The sequence below is a fragment of the Arachis stenosperma genome, chromosome 8 (genome assembly GCF_014773155.1).
Source record: "Arachis stenosperma cultivar V10309 chromosome 8, arast.V10309.gnm1.PFL2, whole genome shotgun sequence".
Taxonomy (NCBI): Eukaryota; Viridiplantae; Streptophyta; class Magnoliopsida; order Fabales; family Fabaceae; genus Arachis; species Arachis stenosperma.
Genome location: NC_080384.1, coordinates 48,562,117 through 48,585,295, shown reverse-complemented (window position 1 = coordinate 48,585,295; position 23,179 = coordinate 48,562,117). Strand labels below are relative to the sequence as shown.

Genomic DNA, 23,179 nt, shown 5'->3' with positions numbered 1-23,179 from the left:
GTTTTTTAAAGATGGACTATTACTCCCATATTATTGTTGTTATCCAGTGTTCCACCACTTCTCATTTTGCCCCTCCCAAACGTCTTCCAAATCCAATGGCAGTTGAGCCACATGTATGTCCCTCTTCTTCCCTTGACAGCATGGTTGTTGTGGTAGAGGCTTACAACATTGGCCATCACACGTAGGGCTTTTGCACTTGAAGCATATAACAAGACACCTATTCCCATCATACTTTGTATTTTGACACTTTGAACATACTAACACACACCTGCATTTGTATTTAGGGCTTTCGCATTTCTCGCACCTGTCACATTTGCCCTCGCATTTTGATGAGCATACAACCACACATTTGCAATTGCCCGAACAGTTGGTGCACGAGGACGGCGAAGGCGATGGGAGACACAAAACGGCACAATATTTGTTCTCCTCCTTCTTCTTCACCTCTTCTACTTTAAGAATTGCCACACACTTAGGACGTCTTCGTTGACCTCTTCGTCGCCGCCAAACTTGCCAGCGTTGACCTCTCCCCCTGGAGTCGAAGGTAGACTTCGTGTTGAAGCAGTTGTCTTGGATGCGCTTGTTGAGGGCGTCGCGGAGAGCATGGAAGTCGCCGGCGCTTCCAGCAGCATTGGAGAGAGAGAGAGAGGTGTGTGTGATTGTTGGGGGTGGGTGGGTTAATGTGAGAGAGAAGATGAATGCTTTTATAGGTTTTAATTAGGTTTACTTAATTAATTTTAAATTTTTTAAATTTTGAATTTAAAATTTAAAATTAATTATTAATATAAATTAATATGATTTTGTTTAGTTTTTGGCTGGTAACATTTTGGTTCCATATACTTTTCCTAATAAATAACAATGGTGGTTACAAAATTTAACCAACGAGTTCTTCCTCCTTGTGGGTCTCAATGACAATATCTGACTGAGGGTAAAAAACGCAGGTGAGAACGAATCCACCGTCTATTTGTTCATCATCAAGGAAGCTTTAATCAGTCTAATCCACGATGCTACTCACAACTTTGCCAGCACAAGAAGAGCAGGAACCGGCTCTGCACGAGTAGGGAAGCTCAAAGCCGAGCTCTTCGGCCTGGTCGAGAATGTAGACGTCATCAGGGCATTCAAATTCTTGTATTAGAATGTTTTTTTTTGTTAGGTCATCCACGTGTTGGAGTTTGTAGAGGCGCATGGTTGAGGAGGGAAGAGGAGAAGGTTTTGTCGGTGACGAAGTTGAAGGTGGACTTCGTGTTGAAGCAGTTGTCTTGGATGCGCTTGTTGAAGGCGTCGCGGAGAGCATGAAAGTCGCCGGCGCTTCCAGTAGCATTTGTGAGAGAAAGAGATCTGTGTGTGATTGTTGGAAGTGGATAGGTTAATGTGAGAGAGAAGATGAAGGCTTTTATAGGTTTTAATTAGGTTTACTTAATCAATTTTAAATTTTTTAAATTTTGAATTTTAAAAATTTAAAATTAATTATTAATATAAATTAATTTAGTTTTGGTTAGTTTTTAGCTGATAACTTTTTGGTTTCATATACTTTTCCAATGCATATTTATGATCTTTCCAATTTTAAACCCTAAACAATCGTTAATAATTTAAAATTTCAAAACCTTATCAGTTTCAAAATTGATTTCTATTAACAATTAATTACCAATAATGACCCATTTTTTCATTAATCGTGAAAATAGAAAATAAGAAAAATAAACACATTACCAATAATTATAAAATGGTAAAAAAAGGTTTCTTTGCAAAATACTGAAAAATTGAGATTTTAGGTGACCTTGAAAAAATAAATTAAATATGTAAAATATAAAATATAAAATATAAAATTATGATAAAATTTAAATTGTAAAATTGATTGTCATAATAAAATTTTTATCAAATCAGTTCATTTATTTAAAAATGTAATATTAAAAGATTATAAAAATTAAATCAAGATTCTAATCAAAATTTTTAAAATCGTTCCTTATCATAAATTTTTTCACATTAATGTTTGTGTAGTTATATATTTATTGTCTATTAAGTATATCGACATTATAAAATTTTTGACATATAAATATAAATTATTTGATATTATTCTATTGTATTATTGCATGAGTATGAAACTACTCCAGTCCTTTGAGATTTAAATTTAATTGAATCAATTTAAAAAATTTATCCAAAACCCTGTCAAATTGTGTAGAAAAAGTATATAAAAAATGGGATCCAATTTATATAATTTATTTGAAACAGATTCAACTCAAATCTTTTATGATTATGATCAATATATTATTTTAATTTAGAAGATTTGATTAGATTCAATTAATTGGCCGTTTGTGATTTTGAACTTATATTGAAAGTTTGAAATCGTCTATACCATTGAGATGCTAATGATAATATTGAAACGTGAAAACCTTCATATAAATAGAATACAATAGAATATTAGAATAGATGGTAGATCGATCTAGTCATCTAGCAACGCAAACTCAAACTGAAACGATGACGTTACTGTTCGTAATTATGAATGACGCGGAGAAGAACGCGTCCAGAGGGCTGGTACTGCTCCGTCGTTACACGGCCACCGCAAGAACGCCGCCGCTGACAGACCTACCGGAGGAGTTGATAATGGAAATCTTGCTGAGGCTTCCAACAAGGAAGCTCGTTTCCCTAAGGAGCGTGTGCAGTTCATGGAGAAACCTAATTTCCGCCCCTGATTTCACCCGCAACCACCTTCGTCGTTCATGCTTACGCGATCCAAGCCTGACTTCGCTACGAATTGTTTGTTACAACAGTTTGCCCCTCAGCGGCAATGGTGTCAGATACGACAGTTTTGGAATTCTGTCCGTACGGTCAATAATGGACAAGCCTTTTGAACCTCCTAAAGTCGATTACTTTAGTGGACAACGCTACAACAGAATCGTTGGTTCTTGCCATGGATTGTTATGCTTTTTTTATGAAGATAGCGACCAGAATACGCATGGCATGTTGTGGAATCCCTGTACCGGATTCACATTCCAGTCACCGGAAATCAGCGGTCAAGCCAGCCTTTGTGGCTTTGGTTACGATCATCTCAGTGACAGCCACAAGCTCTTTGCAATTTTAAGGAAGAAAGGGCCATCTGGTCTGGAATTTAGTACCAGAATTTATACATTTGGACCAACTTCTTCCTGGAGAAGAATTGATGATATCCCATTTGTCCCAACTGACGAACCTTTCATGCCTGATAATATGGAAGGGGTATTTTTTGGTAGTAGCCGATCATGCACTATTAATTGGAGTGTGAATCATCGTGGAGTTGTTTATTTTGACTTGGGTAAAGAGATTTATAGTCAATTTCTCCTGCCTTATACCGATTCAGATAATTATTTTCAGAGGATGAGCACTTATTTATGTATCTTGGGAAACTGTCTTTCTGTTTGTTACGAGCATTTGAACGCACAATGCTGGTTTGTGTGGCAGATGAAGGAATACGGAGATGCTCAATCTTGGACTAAATTGGCAAGTATTTCCTTCCATCCGCAACTCGTAAATTTGGGTTTTCCTTTACAATCTCTTTACATCTCAGAAAGTGATGTACTTTTGGCCATTTCTCCCTCTTTAAGAATAGTTTTGTGTAATTTAAAGAATGGTAGCATATATTTACCTGACAGCATGAATTTAAAGGAGAACTATCCTAATCTTTCTCAAAGTATACGTTGTTCTAAGATGGCTTATATCTACCATGAAAGCTTAGTTTCACCAAATGGTCTTCAAAGCAACTCGTCCAAAATGCTGCTGAAAAAATCCAAGTTTATTATCTCTTAAAACCTGTGTGCACCTTCATTTGGTGAAGCTTTTTTAGCACTAATCCACTACCAACTTTGTAATTAATAATGTTATCAAATTTATTTATTCCAGTACTATGTTTATTTATGTACTGATTAGGAATTGTACTTATTTGGTATCATGTTTTTATTTGGCAATTTTGCATAATTAAAAAACAAAAAAAATCCTAAAAGAGTAATTCACTACTCTATTGAAAAAATTTCATACTACCCCATATCCCCTCAACTTAATACTTGCATATTTATTTGCTAAACATGCTTAGGGAACTTTGATATTATCTTAACAATATGATTCGATTATAGCTATTTAAGATGATGATGTTTTATTTTTTATCTTTCTGTAATTGAATATGTTCCTATAAAAAATTTAAATTTATACTCATAAAATATTTTAAAGATTTAATTATTTTGTTGGTTTCTGTAGTTTCGTAAAATTTTTAATTAGGTCTCTATATTTTTTTTAATTGGGTCCCTTCATTAAATTTTTTTTCAATTAAGTCCTTTTTAGTAGTAATTGACTTAATTTTATAGGACCCAACTAAAAAAAAGAATTGGTATGGGTACCTATATAAAAGAAAAAAAAAGTGTAAGGACCCAATTAAAAAAAAATATTTTGATGCAAGGACTCAATTAAAAGGAAAAAAATATAGGGACCTAATTAAAAATTTCGCTAAAATATAGGGACCAACAGAATAATTAAACCTATTTTAAATTAACAATGTACATTAAAATAAATTCAATTCAATTTAATTGTATTCTTTTTTATTTTAAAATTTATTTAAATTTTGGATTAAATTAAATGTTGCAAGCATAATGTTCTTTACTATTTATTGTTAAATATAACCAAAGAAAGAAATTTAGGATCAGATTTGTCTGTGTTATTAAAACTTTAACATTGAGAGTAAAAATTTTAAGTACACATTAGAAGTTTAGGAAGATTAACACTATCATTTAATTTTTTAATTTCAAGTTTACTCTTAATTTTTATATTTATTTTAAATCAAACATGATATTGAGACATAATTCAGTTTAGTACAAATACAATATAAAAATTTAATTTAATTTATGTCTTTCGATTTTAGTCTTTCTTTCAAACGCAACCTTTAGATCTTAGTTGTAACTCACTAATTTCTCAAAAAATACTTGACATCCTAACTTTTTTATCTCCTTTTAGAGTTGCTCATAATGAGTATTTTTTTTGTAACAAAACTTGTAAACAGCATTAAAACAGAGAACACAGTGGGGGAGATAAACTTGTAAATATCATTAGAAAAATAGAACACATTAGTGGATAGAAATTAGATGCAAATGTATATAGTAGAATACATTAGTGATCCCAAGCATGTAAATTCTGTTGAAGCAATTGGATTTTCAACCAGTAATTGTGTGAATACATTAGTGAGTAATTAATTCATATATAATATAATTAATATAAAAATAAATTATATAGACATATAATATTACATTTATTACTATTTTTGTTTTGAGTATTACCTATCCACACTTTTTAGATTCAATACATATACACATATATAAATATGTGGTTAATGTAAAAAAAATATAGTTATATATATTTATCTAATAAATTCATTAGTTGTTCAAATGCACAATAATAAAATATTGCTGGATATATTTGTTTTTTGAATATAATTATAATTTTTAGTACTTTTATTTTTATTTTATTTTTTCATTGTTTAATTAAGTATATTAATAATATTTATTAAGTTTTACTGAAATAATGTTTATAATTAAATTAGATTAAATATAGAAAAGGGGTCAACTATCAATTTAATATAAAAAAATTCAGCCGCTGAGAAAAAAATCCTAGGTATATCCAGATTAGAAATATTTGTTGTTAAAGACAATAATATCAAAGCAGGACGTTGTTATAGGGATGAAAAAATAAAACTATTAAAATGGATACAACAGCGCTCATTGTAACTTGGTATGTTTGTGTGTCATACTGTCATATGCCATATGCCATAAACAGTGGCTACCATTATTTTTCCTGGAGAGTGATTAATTGAGGTGGTGTAGTTAATATGGTCATGTGTCCAACTCATCTTTTTTCTAAACCAATATTTTAATTCAGAAATAAAAATGAAAAATTGGAAGACCATGCAATTAATTCATACTGATAAATGATATATTAATCTTATTCAGCATAGTTATTTTATTTTCTGTTTTATAATTTTATCATTTTTCCAAAGTTTGGGTGTAATGATACTAACAAATTATTTTATTCATTTCAAAAGATGTTCTAATGATGCATCATAACTAAGGCTTAAAGTGAGTCGAATTGAGATGAATTTAGTTAAATTTTAATTTATCTTATGAAAATTGAGATTATTTATGACTTACCTAATTAACAATCAAATATATTTGTAAAGTGTAAATTCAGCTCACCAAAAAATTACTAAGTGGCTCAAATAATATGAATATAATCTATATATAATTCTTTATAACTTACATAAAAAAATTATCACTTATGTATATTATCTATCTATTAATTACGATTTATATTCTTTATTATAATTATGTAATCTGCTACACATTCAAATATTATTATCATCCAAATTTAATTAAATAGACTTGTACGTTATTGGCTTCTTCTTCTTCTTTGTATTTCTCCTCATCCTCCTTCTTTTTCTTCTTCTTTTTCTTTGCTGCATTTTTTTCTTTTTCTCCTCCTCTTCTCAGTGATTTTGCAGCATTATGAGTTTCTTTTTTTTCCTTTGTTTGATTTTTCTTCTCTTTTTTTTGATTTTATTCATATTAAGAGGGTGAAACAACAAGAATTATTATGACAAAATAAAATAAAAAGAAGATGAAAAAGTAGTAGAAGATAAGGAGGAAGATTTTTGAATTGTGCAGAATAACGATACTAAATACAGCTTAATTCATTCAGAATAAACCGAAATTATATCTAGAATGAACTGAAATTTAAATTCTGAATTCAAAATAAGCACAGACCAAGTGCACCTTATTTAAATCTAGAATGAACCGAAATTAATTAATGATTGCGTTAAAAAATAAGCATACAAACAAAATTGAATGTTGAAAAATTCACTTAAAAATTAATCGAAATTACATCCAAAATGAACCGAAAATTAAATTCCAAATAAATCAAAATTACGTAATGATGACGATACACAAACAAACTTGTTTTAAAACAAGCACAGACAAAGTGCACCTTATTTAAATACAAAATGAATCGAAATTACTTAATAATTGCATTCAAAAACAAGCACACAAACAAAATTGAATGATCAGAAATTTACTTAGAAATAAACCGAAATTACATCCAGAATAAACTAAAAATTAAATTCTGAATGAACCAAAAATTTATTTAATGATGATGATATACAAATAAACTCATTTCAAAACAAGCACATGTCAAATCAATTTTAAACAAAAACACATCCAAATCAATTTTGGATGAGAATAATGTCATCAATATGACAAAAATTCGATGATAACGATAACAATAATGACGATAACGATAATGATGATACGTACTAGAAGAAGACAATAACAATAACGATGACGATAATGATGAAGAAAAATGATGAAAAGGAAGGAGGAGAAGAAAATCTAATAAAAAAAATAAAGAAAAAGAAGAGGTGCTTTTGGCAGTAACAAAATTGAAAAATAATAAAAATGAGGAGGAGAAGAAGAAAATGTAACATCACGAGTGAAGAAGAATGTACGTGTGTGAATTTAAAACAAGAAAAAAAAGCGCATAAATATAAAAAACTTAATTGAACTTAGTTAATTAAATTATTTAGATGTAAAAATTTATTGTACAATTATATATAAAATTTATATGCGAATATAAAAATTATATATTATTACTATAAATTAAAAATATAAAATTCACAATATATTATTTATATAAATAATAATTATAATAAATAATATATAATCGAATTAGTTTAATACAAGTTTGAGCTCAATTCATTTAGCACATGAGTTTAAGCTTAAATTTGACTCACAAGTTCAGCTTAAATTGTTAACAAATTAAATTTAAATTGATTCACGAATTGACTTAACTCACTTTTAATCTTAATCATAACAAAAGTTTAAAATAAATACATTAAAAATTTAAATTGTTTATATTTTTAATAAAACAATTTTAATTTATAAATTTAATATGTATCTTTAAAACACAAAATAGATAAATCTATTTTTTTAAATTATTAATTTTAATTTTTTTGAAAGTAAAATAACAAATGTTCAAGTATTCTCTGTATAAATGCTACAGTTACCTAACAGCATACAATACCAAATTAAATGCATATTTATGATCTTTCCAATTTTCAAACTCTAAACAATTGATAATAATTTAAAATTTCAAAACCTTATCAGTTTCAAAACTGATTTCGTTAATAATTAATTACCAATGATGACACATTTTTTCATTAATGGTGAAAATAGAAAATAAGAAAAAGAAACACACTACCAATGATTATAAAATGGTAAAAAAGGGTTTCTTTGCAAAATACTGAAAAATTGAGATTTTAGGTGACCTTGAAAAAATAAATTAAATATGTAAAATATAAAATATAAAATTATGATAAAATTTAAATTGTAAAATTGATTGTCATAGTAAAATTTTTATCAAATCAGTTCATTTATTTAAAAATGTAATATTAAAAGATTATAAAAATTAAATCAAGATTCTAATCAAAATTTTTAAAATCGTTCCTTATCATAAATTTTTTCACTTTAATGTTTGTGTAGTTATTATATATTTAATTTATTGTTTATTAAGTATATCGGTATTATAAAATTTGACATATAAATATAAATTATTTGATCTTATTCTATTGTATTGCATGAGAATGAAACTCGAGACCTTTTGAGATTTAAATTTAATTGGATCAATTTAAAAAATTAATCCAAAACCCTGTCAAATTCATGCCATTCAATTGTGTAGAAAAAGTATATAAAAAATGGGATCCAATTTATATAATTTATTTGAAATAAATTCAACTCAAATCTTTTGTGATTACGATCAATATATTATCTTAGTTTAGAAGATTTGATTAGATTCAATTTGATCGGCGGTTTGTGATTTTGATCTCATATTGAAACCGTCCATAGATCCATTGAGATGATATTGAAACTTGAAAACCCTAATATAAACAGAATACAACGCAAACTCAAACTGAAACGACGACGTTACCGATCGTAATTATGAATGACGCGGAGAAGAACGCGTCGAAAGGGCTGGTACCGCTCCATCGTCACACGGCCACCGCAAGAACGCCGCCGCTGCCAGACCTTCCGGAGGAGTTGATAATTGAAATCTTGCTGAGGCTTCCGGCAAGGACGCTTGTTTCCCTAAGGAGCATGTGCAGATCATGGAGAAACCTAATTTCATCCCCTGACTTCACCCGCAAGCACCTTCGTCGTTCATGCTTACGCGATCCAAGCCTGACTTCGCTACGAATTGCTTGTTACAACAGAGGCAATGGTGTCAGATACGACAGTTTTGGAATTCTGTCCGTACAGTCAATAATGGAGAACCCTTCTGAACCTACTAAAGTCGATTACTTCAGTGGACAAAGCTACAACAGAATCGTTGGTTCTTGCCATGGATTGTTATGCTTTTTTGAAGATGACGGCCAGAATCTACATGGCTTCTTGTGGAACCCCTGTACCGGATTCATATTCCAATCCCCGCAAATCAGCGGTCAAGCCATCCTTTGTGGCTTTGGTTACGATCATTTCAGTGACAGCTACAAGCTCCTTGGAATTATAATGGAGAACGTGCCATCTGGTTTGGAATTTAGTACCAGAATTTATACATTTGGACCAACTTCTTCCTGGAGGAGAACTGATGATTTCCCATTTGACCATGGTGAACTAACTGACGAGCCTTTTATGCCTGATAATATGGAAGGGGTATTTTTTGGTAGTTCCCGAGTATGCACTATTAATTGGATTGTTAATCGTCGGGTAGTTGTTTATTTTGACTTGGATGAAGAGACTTATGGTCAATTTCTCTTGCCTTATAATAATTCAGATGATGATTATTTTCGGAGGATGAGAACTTATTTATGTATCTTGAGAAACCGTCTTTCTATTTGTTGTGAGTATTTGAAGGCACGACACTGGATTGTGTGGCAGATGAAGGAATACGGAGATGCTCAATCTTGGACTAAATTGGTAAGTATTTCCTTCCACCGGCGACTCGAAAATTTGGGTTTTTCTTTACAATCTCTTTACATCTCGAGAAATAATGTACTTTTAGCCATTTCTCCGTCTTTAAGAATATTTTTGTGTAATTTAAAAAATGGTAGCTTAGATTTACCTGACACCATAAATTTACGGGAAAACTATCATCATTTTTCTCAAAGTATAGGTTCTAGGATAGCTCATATTTACCATGAAAGTTTAGTTTCGCCAAATGGTCTTCAAAGCAATTCATCCAAAATGCTGCTGCAAAAACCCAACTCTATTGTCTCTTAATAGCCTGTATGCACCTTCATTTGGTGAAACTTTTCTAGCATTAGTAGTCCACCACCAACTTCGTTATTAATAATGTTATCAAATTTATTTATCCGAGTACTATTTTTATTTTTCAGTTGGATTTATGATAATTCATTTGACGTTCTTCCTATTTTTGTCAGATATTTTTTTAAACATTTTTTGCACTGATAAAAAATTATACTTACTTGATATCATGCTTTCATTTGGCAATTTTGTATTTAATAAAAAAAATCCTAAAACAGTAATTTATCATTCCATACTACTTTATACCCTCAACTTAATACTTGCATATTTATTTGCTAAACATGCTTAGGAAACTTTGATATTATCTTAACAATACGGATTCAATTATGTCAATTTAAGATGATGATGTTTTATCTTTTATGTTTCTGTAATTATTGAATGTGTTCCTATAAAAAATTTAAATTTCTACGCATAAAATATTTTAAACTAGTAATGTACATTAAAATAAATTCAATTCAATTTAATTGCATTTTTTTTCATTTTAAGATTTATTTAAATTTGGATTAAATTAGATGTTACAAGCATAATGTTCTTTATTATTTATTGTTAAATATAACCAAAGAAAGAAATTTAAGATCAGAATTGTTTGTGACTTTGTGTTATTAAAACTTTAAAATTGAGAGTAAAGATTTCAAGTACATATTAGAAATTTAGGAAGATTAACGCTCTCATTTAACTTTTTAATTTTAAATTTATTCCTAATTTTTATATTTATATTAAATCAAATATGATATTAAAATATAATTCAATTTTGTAAAATTTAATTTAGTTTTTGTCTTTCGAGCTCAATCTTTTTTTCAAACGCAACTCTTAAATCTTAGTGACTCTTAAATCTTTCTTTCTCGAAAAATACTTGATGTTTAATTTTTTTTCTCCTTTTAGAGCTGTTCATAATGAGTATTTTTTTTTATAACAAACTTGTAAATAGCATTAAAAAATAAAAAGAGAGAACACATACAGGGGGAGATAAACTTGTAAATATCATTAAAAAAATAAAACACATTAGTGGTAGAAATTAGATGCAAATGTATATAGTAGAATACATTAGTGATCCTAAGCATGTAAATTCTGTTGAAGCAATTGGATTTTCAACCAGTAATTGTGTGAATACATTAGTGAGTAATTAATTCATATATAATTTGATTAATATAAAAATAAATTATATTAGATAGACATACATATATAATATTCCCAGAATATTTTATAAATTACAACAAAATTAAAGATTGAGAACATTGTCTCTGCGATTCAAGCTCTACATCAATTTAAATTGGACTTGGTACATTAAAATGTTCAAGGCTTAACATAACAAGTGTAAAGTGCAACTTACCTTTCTAAAATTTCCAGTAAACGTGTCTAAAAATTTTATTTTGTTTTCTTTTGCATAAGCAGCAAGTAATGTGCTCCTTCTATTGAAAAAGATACATGGATATTCCTGAAAATAAAATCACAATTCACAACTTAAATACTTTTCTAAATTTCTTAGCATCTCCTACCTTCTCATGTCACATAAGTGAGTGTACAGCCTCCGGAGATAATCATCTGAATCCATATCATCAGGCAGGGGAAAATGACCATGTCTCTTTATCCAAATCAAAATAAAGAATCACATGATAAATACTCCAATTAATAGAAGGCATGACCGCTGATTTGCAGTGATTGAAATGTGAATCCGGTATAGGAGTTCCACAATATGGCATGCATCTTCTAGTAGGCATGTTCGTCAAACAAGCATCACAATTTATGGTGCACTAATCTAGACTCATTAAAAAAGTACACTTCACCTTATCTTATAAAACCAAACAACTCCTTTTAATTTTTTTTTTGCATGCCTTTATATAATAGTTTATGAAATTCGAAAAATCTTGGGGGAAGCAATTTTTACCGATTTTGGCGAAGACAAATACCAATTTTTTATATTGATTTACGTGTTTTGTACATTATATGGAAACACAATATACAAATAATAATTTTTAGTATTTCTATTCTATTGTCTTTTTTTTAATGTCATATTTTGTCATATCCACAAAAACAAACACAACCTTAGGCATGAAAACATAAATTAAAAGACAAAGGTTGAATCAAACTATAAAACAGAACGTTGAAAAAATCTTTCTATTCTTAAACTTTCATATATTTATAGTCCAAGTTTTAATGAAATCAAGTGCAATCTTGTCTTTTATTATTATTTTTATACAATCACCCAAAATTTAACAATAACATAAGCACCTGCAACTTGAAATGCAGTATTTGAACAGCTCATGAAGTCATGATCAGCATTCACCTCTATTTGATAGTTTTGTTACCTTGGCATGTTTATGATTCGAATCAATAGCCTCTCTATAATACTTGAAGATTCAATTTCTTACATGGCATGAATGAATAGTCATTAATTATTTTAATAAAGAGACCTTTCTCTAAACAGCCTTGTCATAAATTTTTTTATACATTACCTATAATGGGTTTAAAAAAATGGGAGTTGGGTAATCACTCTATTATATTGAGGAAGAAATTAGAAAGCTAAAAAATGCTGATTGTTATATCAACAACAAATTTTCCATCAATTTTTTTTTTTAAATTCAGCTTTGCTATCTTAAACCCAGTACAATTTGTCATCAGTGCAAAAAAAGTGTTAAAAGAAAATATTTTACGAGAACAGGAAGATAAAACAAATTATCCATGTTAGCTGTTAGATTTTGTTGATGTCACCGTTATCTTTTTCTTTGTTTCCTCTTAGCTTGTAAAAAGTAGATTCTTCTTTTATTTATTATGGTTTTTTTTACTAATAATATCTTTAATTACCCTAATCTAAAGATTTACTATTTTAAAAAAAATAGTTGTTGAAATTTATGTTTTTCTAAAGTTTCAAGCTCAAACTTAAATATTTTTTCTTTCTTTCTTTCGTGGCACAATATATTTAGAAGTAAATTAACCTCTTAGTTTTTTTGAGTAAATATTATTCATTGAAACTAAATGATTTAATTCTCCAAAGAGTACAAAATCTTGTGATACTAATTATAGCACTAACAAGGAGGTGTGGATTCTCAAGAAGAAAATAACATAAGATGAAATTCGTATTCAAAAATCATTTCAACCAATGTTCTTGCCATTGAACACGTTTAGGGAGAAAGGTGAGAGAGGCGGGAAATATCTTAAATGCTAATGTATTTATTATGAGGGAAAAGGAAAAAACAATTCTCAAAATTTAAATACTGTTGGACATAACTAAGTCTTTGAGAAAGATTTAAAAATTGCAGGCAGAAATAACAAAATTATAGAGATTCAGATCAAGTATGAGAGAATCGGAAATTTTTGCCATTACTGTGGCTGTGTAAGGTATGAAATCAGAACTTGTAGCCAATATATGGAGGACTCGGTGAAGGAAAGTTAACAGGAAAAACAGTGGAGACCTTGGTTGCAAGCTGAACAACTTGGGAGGAAAATTGGGAACCAAAAGGAATATCCGCACCCGAAAGGGAGAAACAAGGCTGGAGAAGGGAGAGAAATAGATTGAACAAACAAACACCGGTATGTTTAATCAAAGGTTTCGCCAACCTATCTATCCAGGATAATAATTCACAGGTGTGAGAGGAAGAAGATGAAGTACAGAGCAGAAAGAACGGTAATAGTATAGTGGAAAAAAATGAAGGTGCATTGGAGGATCAACATAATCTAAAAGACAAGGAGAAGGTGGAGGAAAATGGAGCTGAACCAAAAAAGCTGTTCGGATTATGTATTTTCTATTGGAGTAGGGGAGGAATCTAGAGGCAATAAGGGGGATAGAAAGAAGAATATGAAATATTTGGGAAGGAGAAAATATTCTTTCAAATCAATTTCGAGGGTTAAGCGACAATTTGAAGACGCTGGTGAAGGATCATGAAATAAAAAACCATGTTCGGAAAGACATTTGGCTGAAAAGGGGGAAGGTGCCGCCCATAATTTAGCACCCTAAGAGACATGAAGATGGGAATATGGAACTGCCAGGGTTTGGAAAAACCCCTAACAGTTCACAACATTAAAGGGATTTTTAAATCACATTCCCCCCAGGTTTTGTTCTTATGCGAGACAAAGAACAATTCCTTGAATGTGGAGAGTGTGCTGCGGAGAGTCGGATAATATATTTCTATGTTCTTGGTGGATCCGATTGGGTTGGCAGGCGGTTTGGTGGTAGTGTGAAAAGACAATATTCAAGTTCAGATTCTTAGACATTATAATTTTTTTATCATTTCACAGCTGATGATCAACAAGCAGGGCAAAAATGAGAGGTTATAGAAGTGCACTTGAGTACAAAAGAGGTGAGAAGGATAGAGCAATATAATCGAGTGTTATAGCTTATGGAGATTGGTGGAGATAAGGTAGTTATCATAGGAGATTTCAATTCAATCAAGGCAAATCACGAGAAGGAGTGTGGCAGAGCAAAATCAAGTACTTCCATACAAAATTTCAATGATTTTACAAATGATGGAGGTTTAATTGATTTAGGTTATAAAGGAAATAAGTTCACGTGGAGCAATTGACAATTCGGAAGAAACCTTGTTAAGGAGAGATTGGATAGAGCCTTAATAACCGGTGCTTGGAGAGATGATTGACCGAATGCTGTGGTCATGCACTTGGAGGACACAGGATCTGATCATAGATCGATTTTATTAAGTACAGAGAAGGAAGGAGGTTTAAGAGAAGATTCAGATTTCAAGAAAGATGGTGTGAGATGAGAGATGTTACTGCCATTGTAAAGGAGACTTGGAGAGAAGGAATGGAGAGTTCACCAATGTTTCAGCTTGCAACTAAGCTGAAAAAATGCAGACATAAACTTGTGGATTAGTAAAAGTTTTCCTGCTCTCACTTTAAAGTTAAAATTCTTAATGTCAAAGAGAATTTGGCTAAAGAGGTTGGAAAAGGAGAGCATGCCAATGGTACCATAATTCAAAATCTAGAGGCTGAATTAGAGGAAGTCCTGGACCAAGAGGAGAGATATTGGCGAAAAAAATCTAGAGTTAATTGGCTGAATTGGAGTGACCGAAACACTAAGTTCTTTCACTCCAAGTTCCAAGCGAGGAATAGAAGAAATAGAATATAGTTTTTGGAGGACGAAGAAGGGAGTATAATAACAGAGGTGGAAGAAATAGCAGAAACAACCCAAAAATATTTTGAGACTCTCTTTACTTCAAGCAACCCAAAGGATCCAGCCGAAGAGATTCAGGATATTCCAAAGAAGATAAATGCAGTAACTAACCGGAGGCTAGTCAGACCAATGACAAAAAAAGAGATCAAAGAAGCAGTTTTTTCTATCAACCCCTTCTCTGCACTTGGGAATGATGGATTCACTGCTAAATTCTATCAGGCTTATTGGGATGTGATTAAGGAGGACGTCATCAGAGCAGTTAAAAGTTTTTTCTCTGGAGGTAAACTACTTAAGCCTTTTAATCATACAAATATTTGCTTAATTCCTAAAATTTCAAATGCTAGGAATATGAAGCAGATTAGACTTATAAGCCTTAGTAGTGTATTTTATAAAATTATATCCAAGATCTTGTTATATAGGTTGCAGTTTGTTATGAATGGATTGATAAGTGATACACAAAGTGCTTTTGTTAAAGGAAGACTGATTAGTGATAATGTATTAATTGCACATGAATTCATGCATTTTCTAAAGAATAAGAAATATGGGAGTCATGATTTTGCCTTGAAGATCGATATGAGAAAAGCATATGATAGGGTGGAATGGTCTTTCATATGGTTTATGATGAGAAAGTTGGGCTTTTGTAATAAATGGGTGGACTGGATTAAGGAGTGTGTGACGATAGTTTCTTATTCTGTTACTGTGGGTGGTCAACCTTATGGTTTCTTTAAACCATGTAGAGGGGTGCGGCAAGGCGACCCCCTCTCTCCCTATCTTTTTCTATTTTATGCAGAGAGACTCTCCCATCTACTCCACAGAGGAGAATAGAGACAAAAAAATTTTTGATTGAGAGTTAACCACCAATGTCCCAAAATCAATCACTTATTTTTTGCATATGACTCAATACTATTTAATAAGGCTACCGAAGAAGATTGTTGGGGACTAATTCAGATTTTACAAAGTTATGCGGATATTGGTGGTCAGAAGGTCAACTTGGATAAATCATCAGTGTTCTTTAGCAGAAATACACCAGTGCATATGCGAGGTTTCCTAGTTAACATACTTCAGATTTCTCATATTGGCAATCAAGACAAATATTTAGGACTCCCGTCAGTCATCCAAAGATCCAAAAGGGCAACATTTAATTACATAAAGGATAAGGTTACACAAAAACTTCAACACTGAAAAAGGGCTTTACTTTCATCAAGTGACAGGGAGGTATTAATAAAAGCTGTTGCAACTGCTGTACCACTTTACACCTTAAACTGTTTCAAGCTGCCAGAAACGCTGCTCGAAAAAATTCAGAAAAAAATTCTGCAATTTTGGTGGAGACAAAAGGGAAGCGAAAGGAGGATGCAGTGGATAAGCTGGAGAATTACTTGTAGGTCGAAAGAACAAGGGGGGATTGAACTTCAAGGATCTAAAAGCCTTCAATCTTGCTATATTAGCTAAGCAAGGGTGGAGACTACTGACTAGACCTAATTCCTTTATTTCTAAGGTTTATAAAAGTAAATACTACATATTTTCTAGTTTTTTTTGGGTTGAGACAGGAACCAACCCCTCATAGGGTTGGAAGAGCGTGTTGGAGGGTCGAAAAATTCTAGAAAAAGGCATTATCTGAAGAATAGAACGAGGCAGCATGATAAATATTACACAAGATTCATGGGTCAAAGAGTTTACTGCCATAACACCTATAACTAAAGCAAATACAGAATACACTCCACAGTGGGTTGCAGAACGAATGTTACCAAACAAACAATAGAATCATACAAAAATAAAAGAACATTTCAATCCAGCAATAGCAGAGACAATTATTAACACAGAAATTATAGACGGAGAAGACCACATTACCTAACTGAAGGAGAAGAAAGGAAGCTATTCAGTCTCATCTGATTATAAAATTGCGTTTCAGATTTATCATTCTCTAATGGAATTTCTTCTTGTCCAGTGCAAAAAAAATCCATATGGTCAGGAATATGGAGTCTTAAAAGTCAACCTAAGGTAAAAATTTCTTATAAAAACTAATGCATAATGGATTACCAATATCAGTCAAAGAAAAGCTCCACAGTCGAATCCCCCAAGTTAACCCTATCTGCCCACGGTGTAACTCAATAGAGGAATCGAATTCACACTGTTTGTGGGTCTGTCCAGATTCAACAGAAGTTTGGAGGCTATTAATTATTCATCTTCCAGCAGTTACCGATGAGCCTTGGCGGTGGTGGAAAGAATTACAAAATCAGAACAAAGGATGAAGACAATTAAAAAAGATAAAGAAACTTGTAGCTAACCTGACATGGCAGATTTGAAAACTCAGAAATGAGAAATTTTTTTAAAATAAGCGAAAGCTATCAGTAGAAGTTGTTCACACCGCTCGAAAGCATTGACTTTCCATTTCCACTTTTTAAAGATGACCTTACCTATACCTTTGGCTTTCATTACTTCAGTTGCATAGCTTTTTAATGTATTGGTAAAACTTTTCTATGCGGACTATTATTATGTGTGATGTCTGTTTTGGACCAACATTATTCAAGGAATAAAAATAATTATCTTTAAAAAAAAATGTTCTTGCCGTTGATAATAATTGATTGAAATGATAGGTCTTTCATTGGCGAGATTTTTTCCTTTATTCTCTGTTCGAAAATTAGGGTTTGCAAGAATTTAATTTAAATTTTTTTTAACTTTATTGTTGTTTAAATTAATTAAAAATATTAGGTAAATAGATTGTTGTAGAAAATTTGCCATCTAAACAACTTTGTAGCCACTTTATTCAATATTGTTTGTTAACGAAAATTAGATTATTAATTAAGGTTTAGTTATTTTTTTTATGAAAAAAAACTGTGGGTAGTATTTTGTTTGTTAACGAAATTGGACATTTTGTGAAAAGAAACTGTAAGGAAATTGGATATCTAAAGAAATTCGCACAAATTGTTTGTTAACTAAAAATTGGACATTTTGTGAAAAAAAAAACTGTGGGTAGTATTTTTGGCAAAAATGTCTATAAATTTTTTTTTAATCTTTAGTTAAGTTATTCAATCACAAACATAGAATAAAATTAAAAAAACTCAATAAAACAAAATAAGTTGAGCTAATAAAATAATATCTAAATATATAAGAGATTTTTTAAAAAATTACATTTTGGTACACACTAAAATCAAAATTATAGTTCACAGACAAGAAATACAAATAAAATATCATATAAGATTATTATCAAAATTTGATTTTGCTAAGACTACTCCGCATGCCCATGTATATGAAGACAAGATATAAAAAAATCATAAAATATAATAAGTTGACATCGAAATGGTACAGAAACAGCAAATATCTTGTTCAACGTAAACCGCTACTACCTCGAGCGGTTTATACACACTTCCCCACACATATAAACCGCTACTGCCATTTATGGTCAAGCATCTATAAACAGAAATCGCAACCGCCTCTAGTGGTTTCTATGTTTCCCCATTTGCATGTAATCGGCACTGGCTATAGTGGATTATGTATTTCCGTAAACCACTACTGCCAATAGCGGTTTGTATAGATATATGAAACAATGTATTTGCGTTTTCATGTTTCAAAGAATGTAATTACATAAATTTAAAGGGCAAACAATTTATTTATGTAAATTACCTTAATAGTTATTTCTTAAAAAAAAAACAAAAAAAAACACCCATTCAAAATTTCTTAAAAAAAATTGATAGAAAAAGAAAAAGAAAAACAACTCATTAGAATGCATGGGTGCCAATAATTGTCCATTCCAACTCATAGTCTCATACACAAAATTAATTAAGAAATGTTATCCATCGATTAAACAAAAAAATATACAAAATACACCGCCGGCGACATCGTTTATTATACATCGGGCTGGTTACTGTGAACGGAAAGTAACCGCCACAGCATAACATTGCGTTCCATCTTCTTCCACAGCCGCCATCACCATGCCCCCTTCCAAGGTCATATCCAAATCATCGTCATCAACATCACCATCACCACCACCACCGCCACGATCATCATCATCGAAATCATGGACAAATAACATATCCTCTGTAGCAGCACGCATCTTCTTCGTCCTCATCATCTTTCAGATCCCTCTTTTCAGGTACCATAACATAAAAAACCTAAAATTCTACCTCGTTGAATTGAAATTGCGGCACCAATTTTGATGACATCAGTTAACAGTGTTGTTGAGCATGTTTGAGATTCTCAATTCTATATTTTGGTTGTGGTGCAGGGTGACTTGCAGATCTGGCACGTGCACGACGCCATTGCACGTGACATCGTCGCAGTTGATTTCGAGTGAGATATTCCCTGTTCCTGTTGTGAAGGCTCTTCTGTTCCCTGGTGCTGCTGTGAATGGACTCATCCATAACATGACTGTTCCAAAATGGGGTGATTTGTTGGAATTGTATAACTTGACCAATGTTAAGGAAGCTTCTGCTGTTACTGATCTTCAACGCTTGGAGGTTAGTTAATCATTATGCCTTTTCAACTCATCATTTTGTATGTTTTTTTTCTTCTTTGGGTGATAATAGTGATGCTATTGATGTGCTACTCAGTAGTTAGGAGGAATGTTATTGCCATGAAAACGAAACAAAATTGAGTGTAAAGGCCAACCAAATCTTAGGTGGATATTTGAGAAAAATTACTAGCCATTTATAACATTGTTTGTGTAAAGAGATCGGCATCTAATCTTACTCGTGTTTGTAAGATGAGACTCGTTAGAGTGTATTTTAGAGGTGATGAATTCACAGTTAGTAGTCAAACTTGATCTAGATTGTCTCATGTCTAAAATAATTATTAATGTCATTTTCATTTTGAGCATGAGGGGATCAAATCTTTATTGAACCATTCCCTTTTCAACGTCAAAACCTCAACTAGCAAAGTAGATGTTTGAATCAAAGATTCTTACCTTTATAACAATAATGATTGCATGTCTATATCAATTTGTTTCCAAATAATATTTTTCCTTTGTATAATTATGGCCTCATGTCCATTTTAACCCCCTTCTTGGCTTTTTGCATTTTGCTATTCCTTTTTTCTTGCCTTTAGCAAGGCCATAACCATATGATATGATATGATATGATATGATATGAATGTCATTGGATGAATCAGTTCTGAAATTTTGAAGCTCATTCAAGTTAGTTGGAAAAGTTAGTCCTGGAAAAGGGGACCATGTTGGGAATTTAATTTCTCAGGGTGTGCAATGATGATTTAATTAAATACGAACTTGATGTTCCAATTAACTTAGTTGTAGTATATTGTTCCCATTCTTGATTAGGTTTCCGCTGCTATGCTTCTTCTATTCGTGCTCTTTATTCTTAATATGCATCAATTATTTACCAGGTTCTTGCTGGAAGCTACTTCTCAGTGGCAGGATCACTCGTGGGTATCCTAAAACCCGGAAAAATGAGCATGTTCGGGACACTTCTTATAGTTTGGGGACTGGTCAAGGAAGGAGTTTTGGGGAAACCAGTAAGTACTGATCCTTCAAAAGCTGCCTATGTCTATCCAACGATGATTCTTGCCTTGATCTGTGCTTTCGCATCTGTAAAGTATGATTTGAAGAAGGCTAATAGATTATCAGCACGTGCCCAGTCAACAGCTAGACCACTTTCTAGTTCATCTAAATCTAAGCTGAAATAAGCATGCTCATGTTGACAAGTCCAAATTGTACGCATTTCTCACAAACTAATTTTGGAACATATAGTTCAGTTTTTTTTTTCAAGAATGATTGCTGTTTTAGTTTTCCTTAATTCTTGTACTTGGATTTGTTGTTATCTTGGATGTGTAAAATAGATTGTTTAGCAAATTATTTTTTGGGAGATGTTAAGTAACTGATAAAAAGCTATTATTCTGCTGATTTCAGTTACTTATTTTGGACTAAATACCAATGAACTGATTTTTGTAATAAACTAGTCTATTGCAGTGGACAATTAGATGCATTAGAAATTAATGTAGTAAAGAGAAAGATGGTGTAATATGGTAATATCTAACGAGGAAAATGTGCTCGAGGAGCATATAAATATTTCTCCTAATTTAATCTGTGACCTGTATCAGTGGATACAGTGCTACATTGATCATTATTTAGAGGAGAAGCATGACCACAACATATTATAACTCATCATTGACATTAAGGAGATGAAAGAAAGGGAAAATCCAGTCATCGGTGAATGCTTGCATATGTTAGGTTCCCTTTGATACCCAATTACCCATAGGCTGAACAGAGATGCTTTAACCCCCCGAGGAAATTGTTTTGGTTCCTTCCACCACTGCAACCCCAGGATCCAAAACATGCATCAGAAGCGACTGCGACTAATTCTTGAATTGAGCTGAGACAACTTCAGGTTAGACATTGGTTCACCACATAGAATAGGTCAAACCCCATGTTCGATGTTGTTACTTCAACACACTTGATCTCACCCAGGAGGAGCTTGTCAAGGTGATTCTAGTTTATTCTGGTTTCATTGTTGAGCACTTTTGGAGGCAACATTATGTTAGGGAGTTGGGTATTATGGGGTGTCCAAAGTCTCACATCGGGTAGTATGGGATGCTTGATGTTATATTTAAAGAAAGTGGCTCTTTCTTTTTAACAACAGACTATTTAAGGTGTGATTTTCCACTTTCCTGTTGCTATTTTCAGTGTTTCAATAGTTTTGGTTTTCCCTATAATGGTGACAATGATATCATCATAAGAGTAAACTACTTCACTGATCTGCTTAGAGCTTTTTGGTTGAAACCTATTGGAGCAATCATTGAGGAAATGTGGTAATGCTTAATGGACTTGACATCTTCCAGCAAGATTCTCGGGATCCTGCAGATTGTAGCAGAAGATGGGACTGAGTTATTGTTTTGCAACTTGATGCTGTTGGAGCAGTGACATTACCCGAACGAATCCTAGTTTCACTGGATATGTTGCTGAACTGGGATTCCTTATAAGCGCTGTGAACCTTCCGAGGGATGATGATTCTGTTGCAAATTTAAAGCTCTTGAATGGTGTTTAGAAGAATATTGCCTATGTGAATGCTACTGACCATTACTACCATCTTTGCAGAGACTTGGTTATTTTTTTTTAATAGATATTTTTTGGACTGCTTTTCAGCATAATTATTACAACAGTTTGAAATGTTTGCATCCATTGTTGGAATTATTCTCCTAATTATCTCGGCAATTCAAGCAGTTTGTTCTGTCATTCAAATTCTGCAGCAAGCCAAGTCAAATTATAAGTTTAGATTATATTACTATGTTTTTGAATTCTAGGGAGCATAATTACCTCTAGGCTTGAACAGTTGAACCTTTCTTTTCAATAGAGTTTCACCCTGTCTCTGTAGAGATATAATAAGACCGAGTTATTTGAACATCCAAAAATGCATATCCATTAGATAGCCAACATGATTTTAGGGTGGAAAACAAGAATTGGAATGTTGAAGTGATTTCAGACTAAAATCTAATGTTCCCTTATAAAAATAATAACAAAAAACAAAAACACTAAAATAGTAAAATCTAATGGTAGTAAAGTAAGCTGTTGATATGTAGGGTGGTAGACGTCTAGGAGGAATAAAGGCTCATGAACAAAGCAAAACAACATTAACATGAAAAGTCCCCCTTGAAATGATTCAAGGAGATAGTTTCAACATATTTTAAGGTGTCTCTTTCTCCGTATTCAGGTTTTTTTCTCCTTTTTTTTCTTGTTCAATACTTATATTTTATTGTCTTTCATGATCATTTAATAGCCTCTTCTTATTCATCACAA

General features: G+C 31.8%; 3 protein-coding genes across 3 annotated transcripts; all 3 read left to right on the top strand.

Annotated features, from left to right (window-relative positions):
• Positions 1-2,469: 2,469 nt before the first annotated feature.
• On the top strand, positions 2,470-3,774 carry LOC130946107 (F-box/kelch-repeat protein At3g23880-like). The gene has a single exon (XM_057874786.1). It carries the CDS (start codon positions 2,470-2,472, stop codon positions 3,772-3,774), a length of 1,305 nt encoding a protein of 434 aa, XP_057730769.1.
• A 5,219-nt stretch (positions 3,775-8,993) lies between these two features.
• Positions 8,994-10,444, top strand: LOC130946106 (F-box/kelch-repeat protein At3g23880-like). Its single transcript, XM_057874785.1, has 2 exons — positions 8,994-9,968; positions 10,433-10,444. The coding sequence occupies exons 1-2, from the start codon at positions 8,994-8,996 to the stop codon at positions 10,442-10,444; spliced, it is 987 nt and encodes a 328-aa protein (XP_057730768.1).
• Positions 10,445-19,202: 8,758 nt separating this feature from the next.
• LOC130943787 (uncharacterized) lies at positions 19,203-21,341 on the top strand. Its single transcript, XM_057871807.1, has 3 exons — positions 19,203-19,528; positions 19,661-19,892; positions 20,773-21,341. The coding sequence occupies exons 1-3, from the start codon at positions 19,368-19,370 to the stop codon at positions 21,070-21,072; spliced, it is 693 nt and encodes a 230-aa protein (XP_057727790.1). The 5' UTR covers positions 19,203-19,367; the 3' UTR covers positions 21,073-21,341.
• The last annotated feature ends 1,838 nt before the right edge of the window (positions 21,342-23,179 follow it).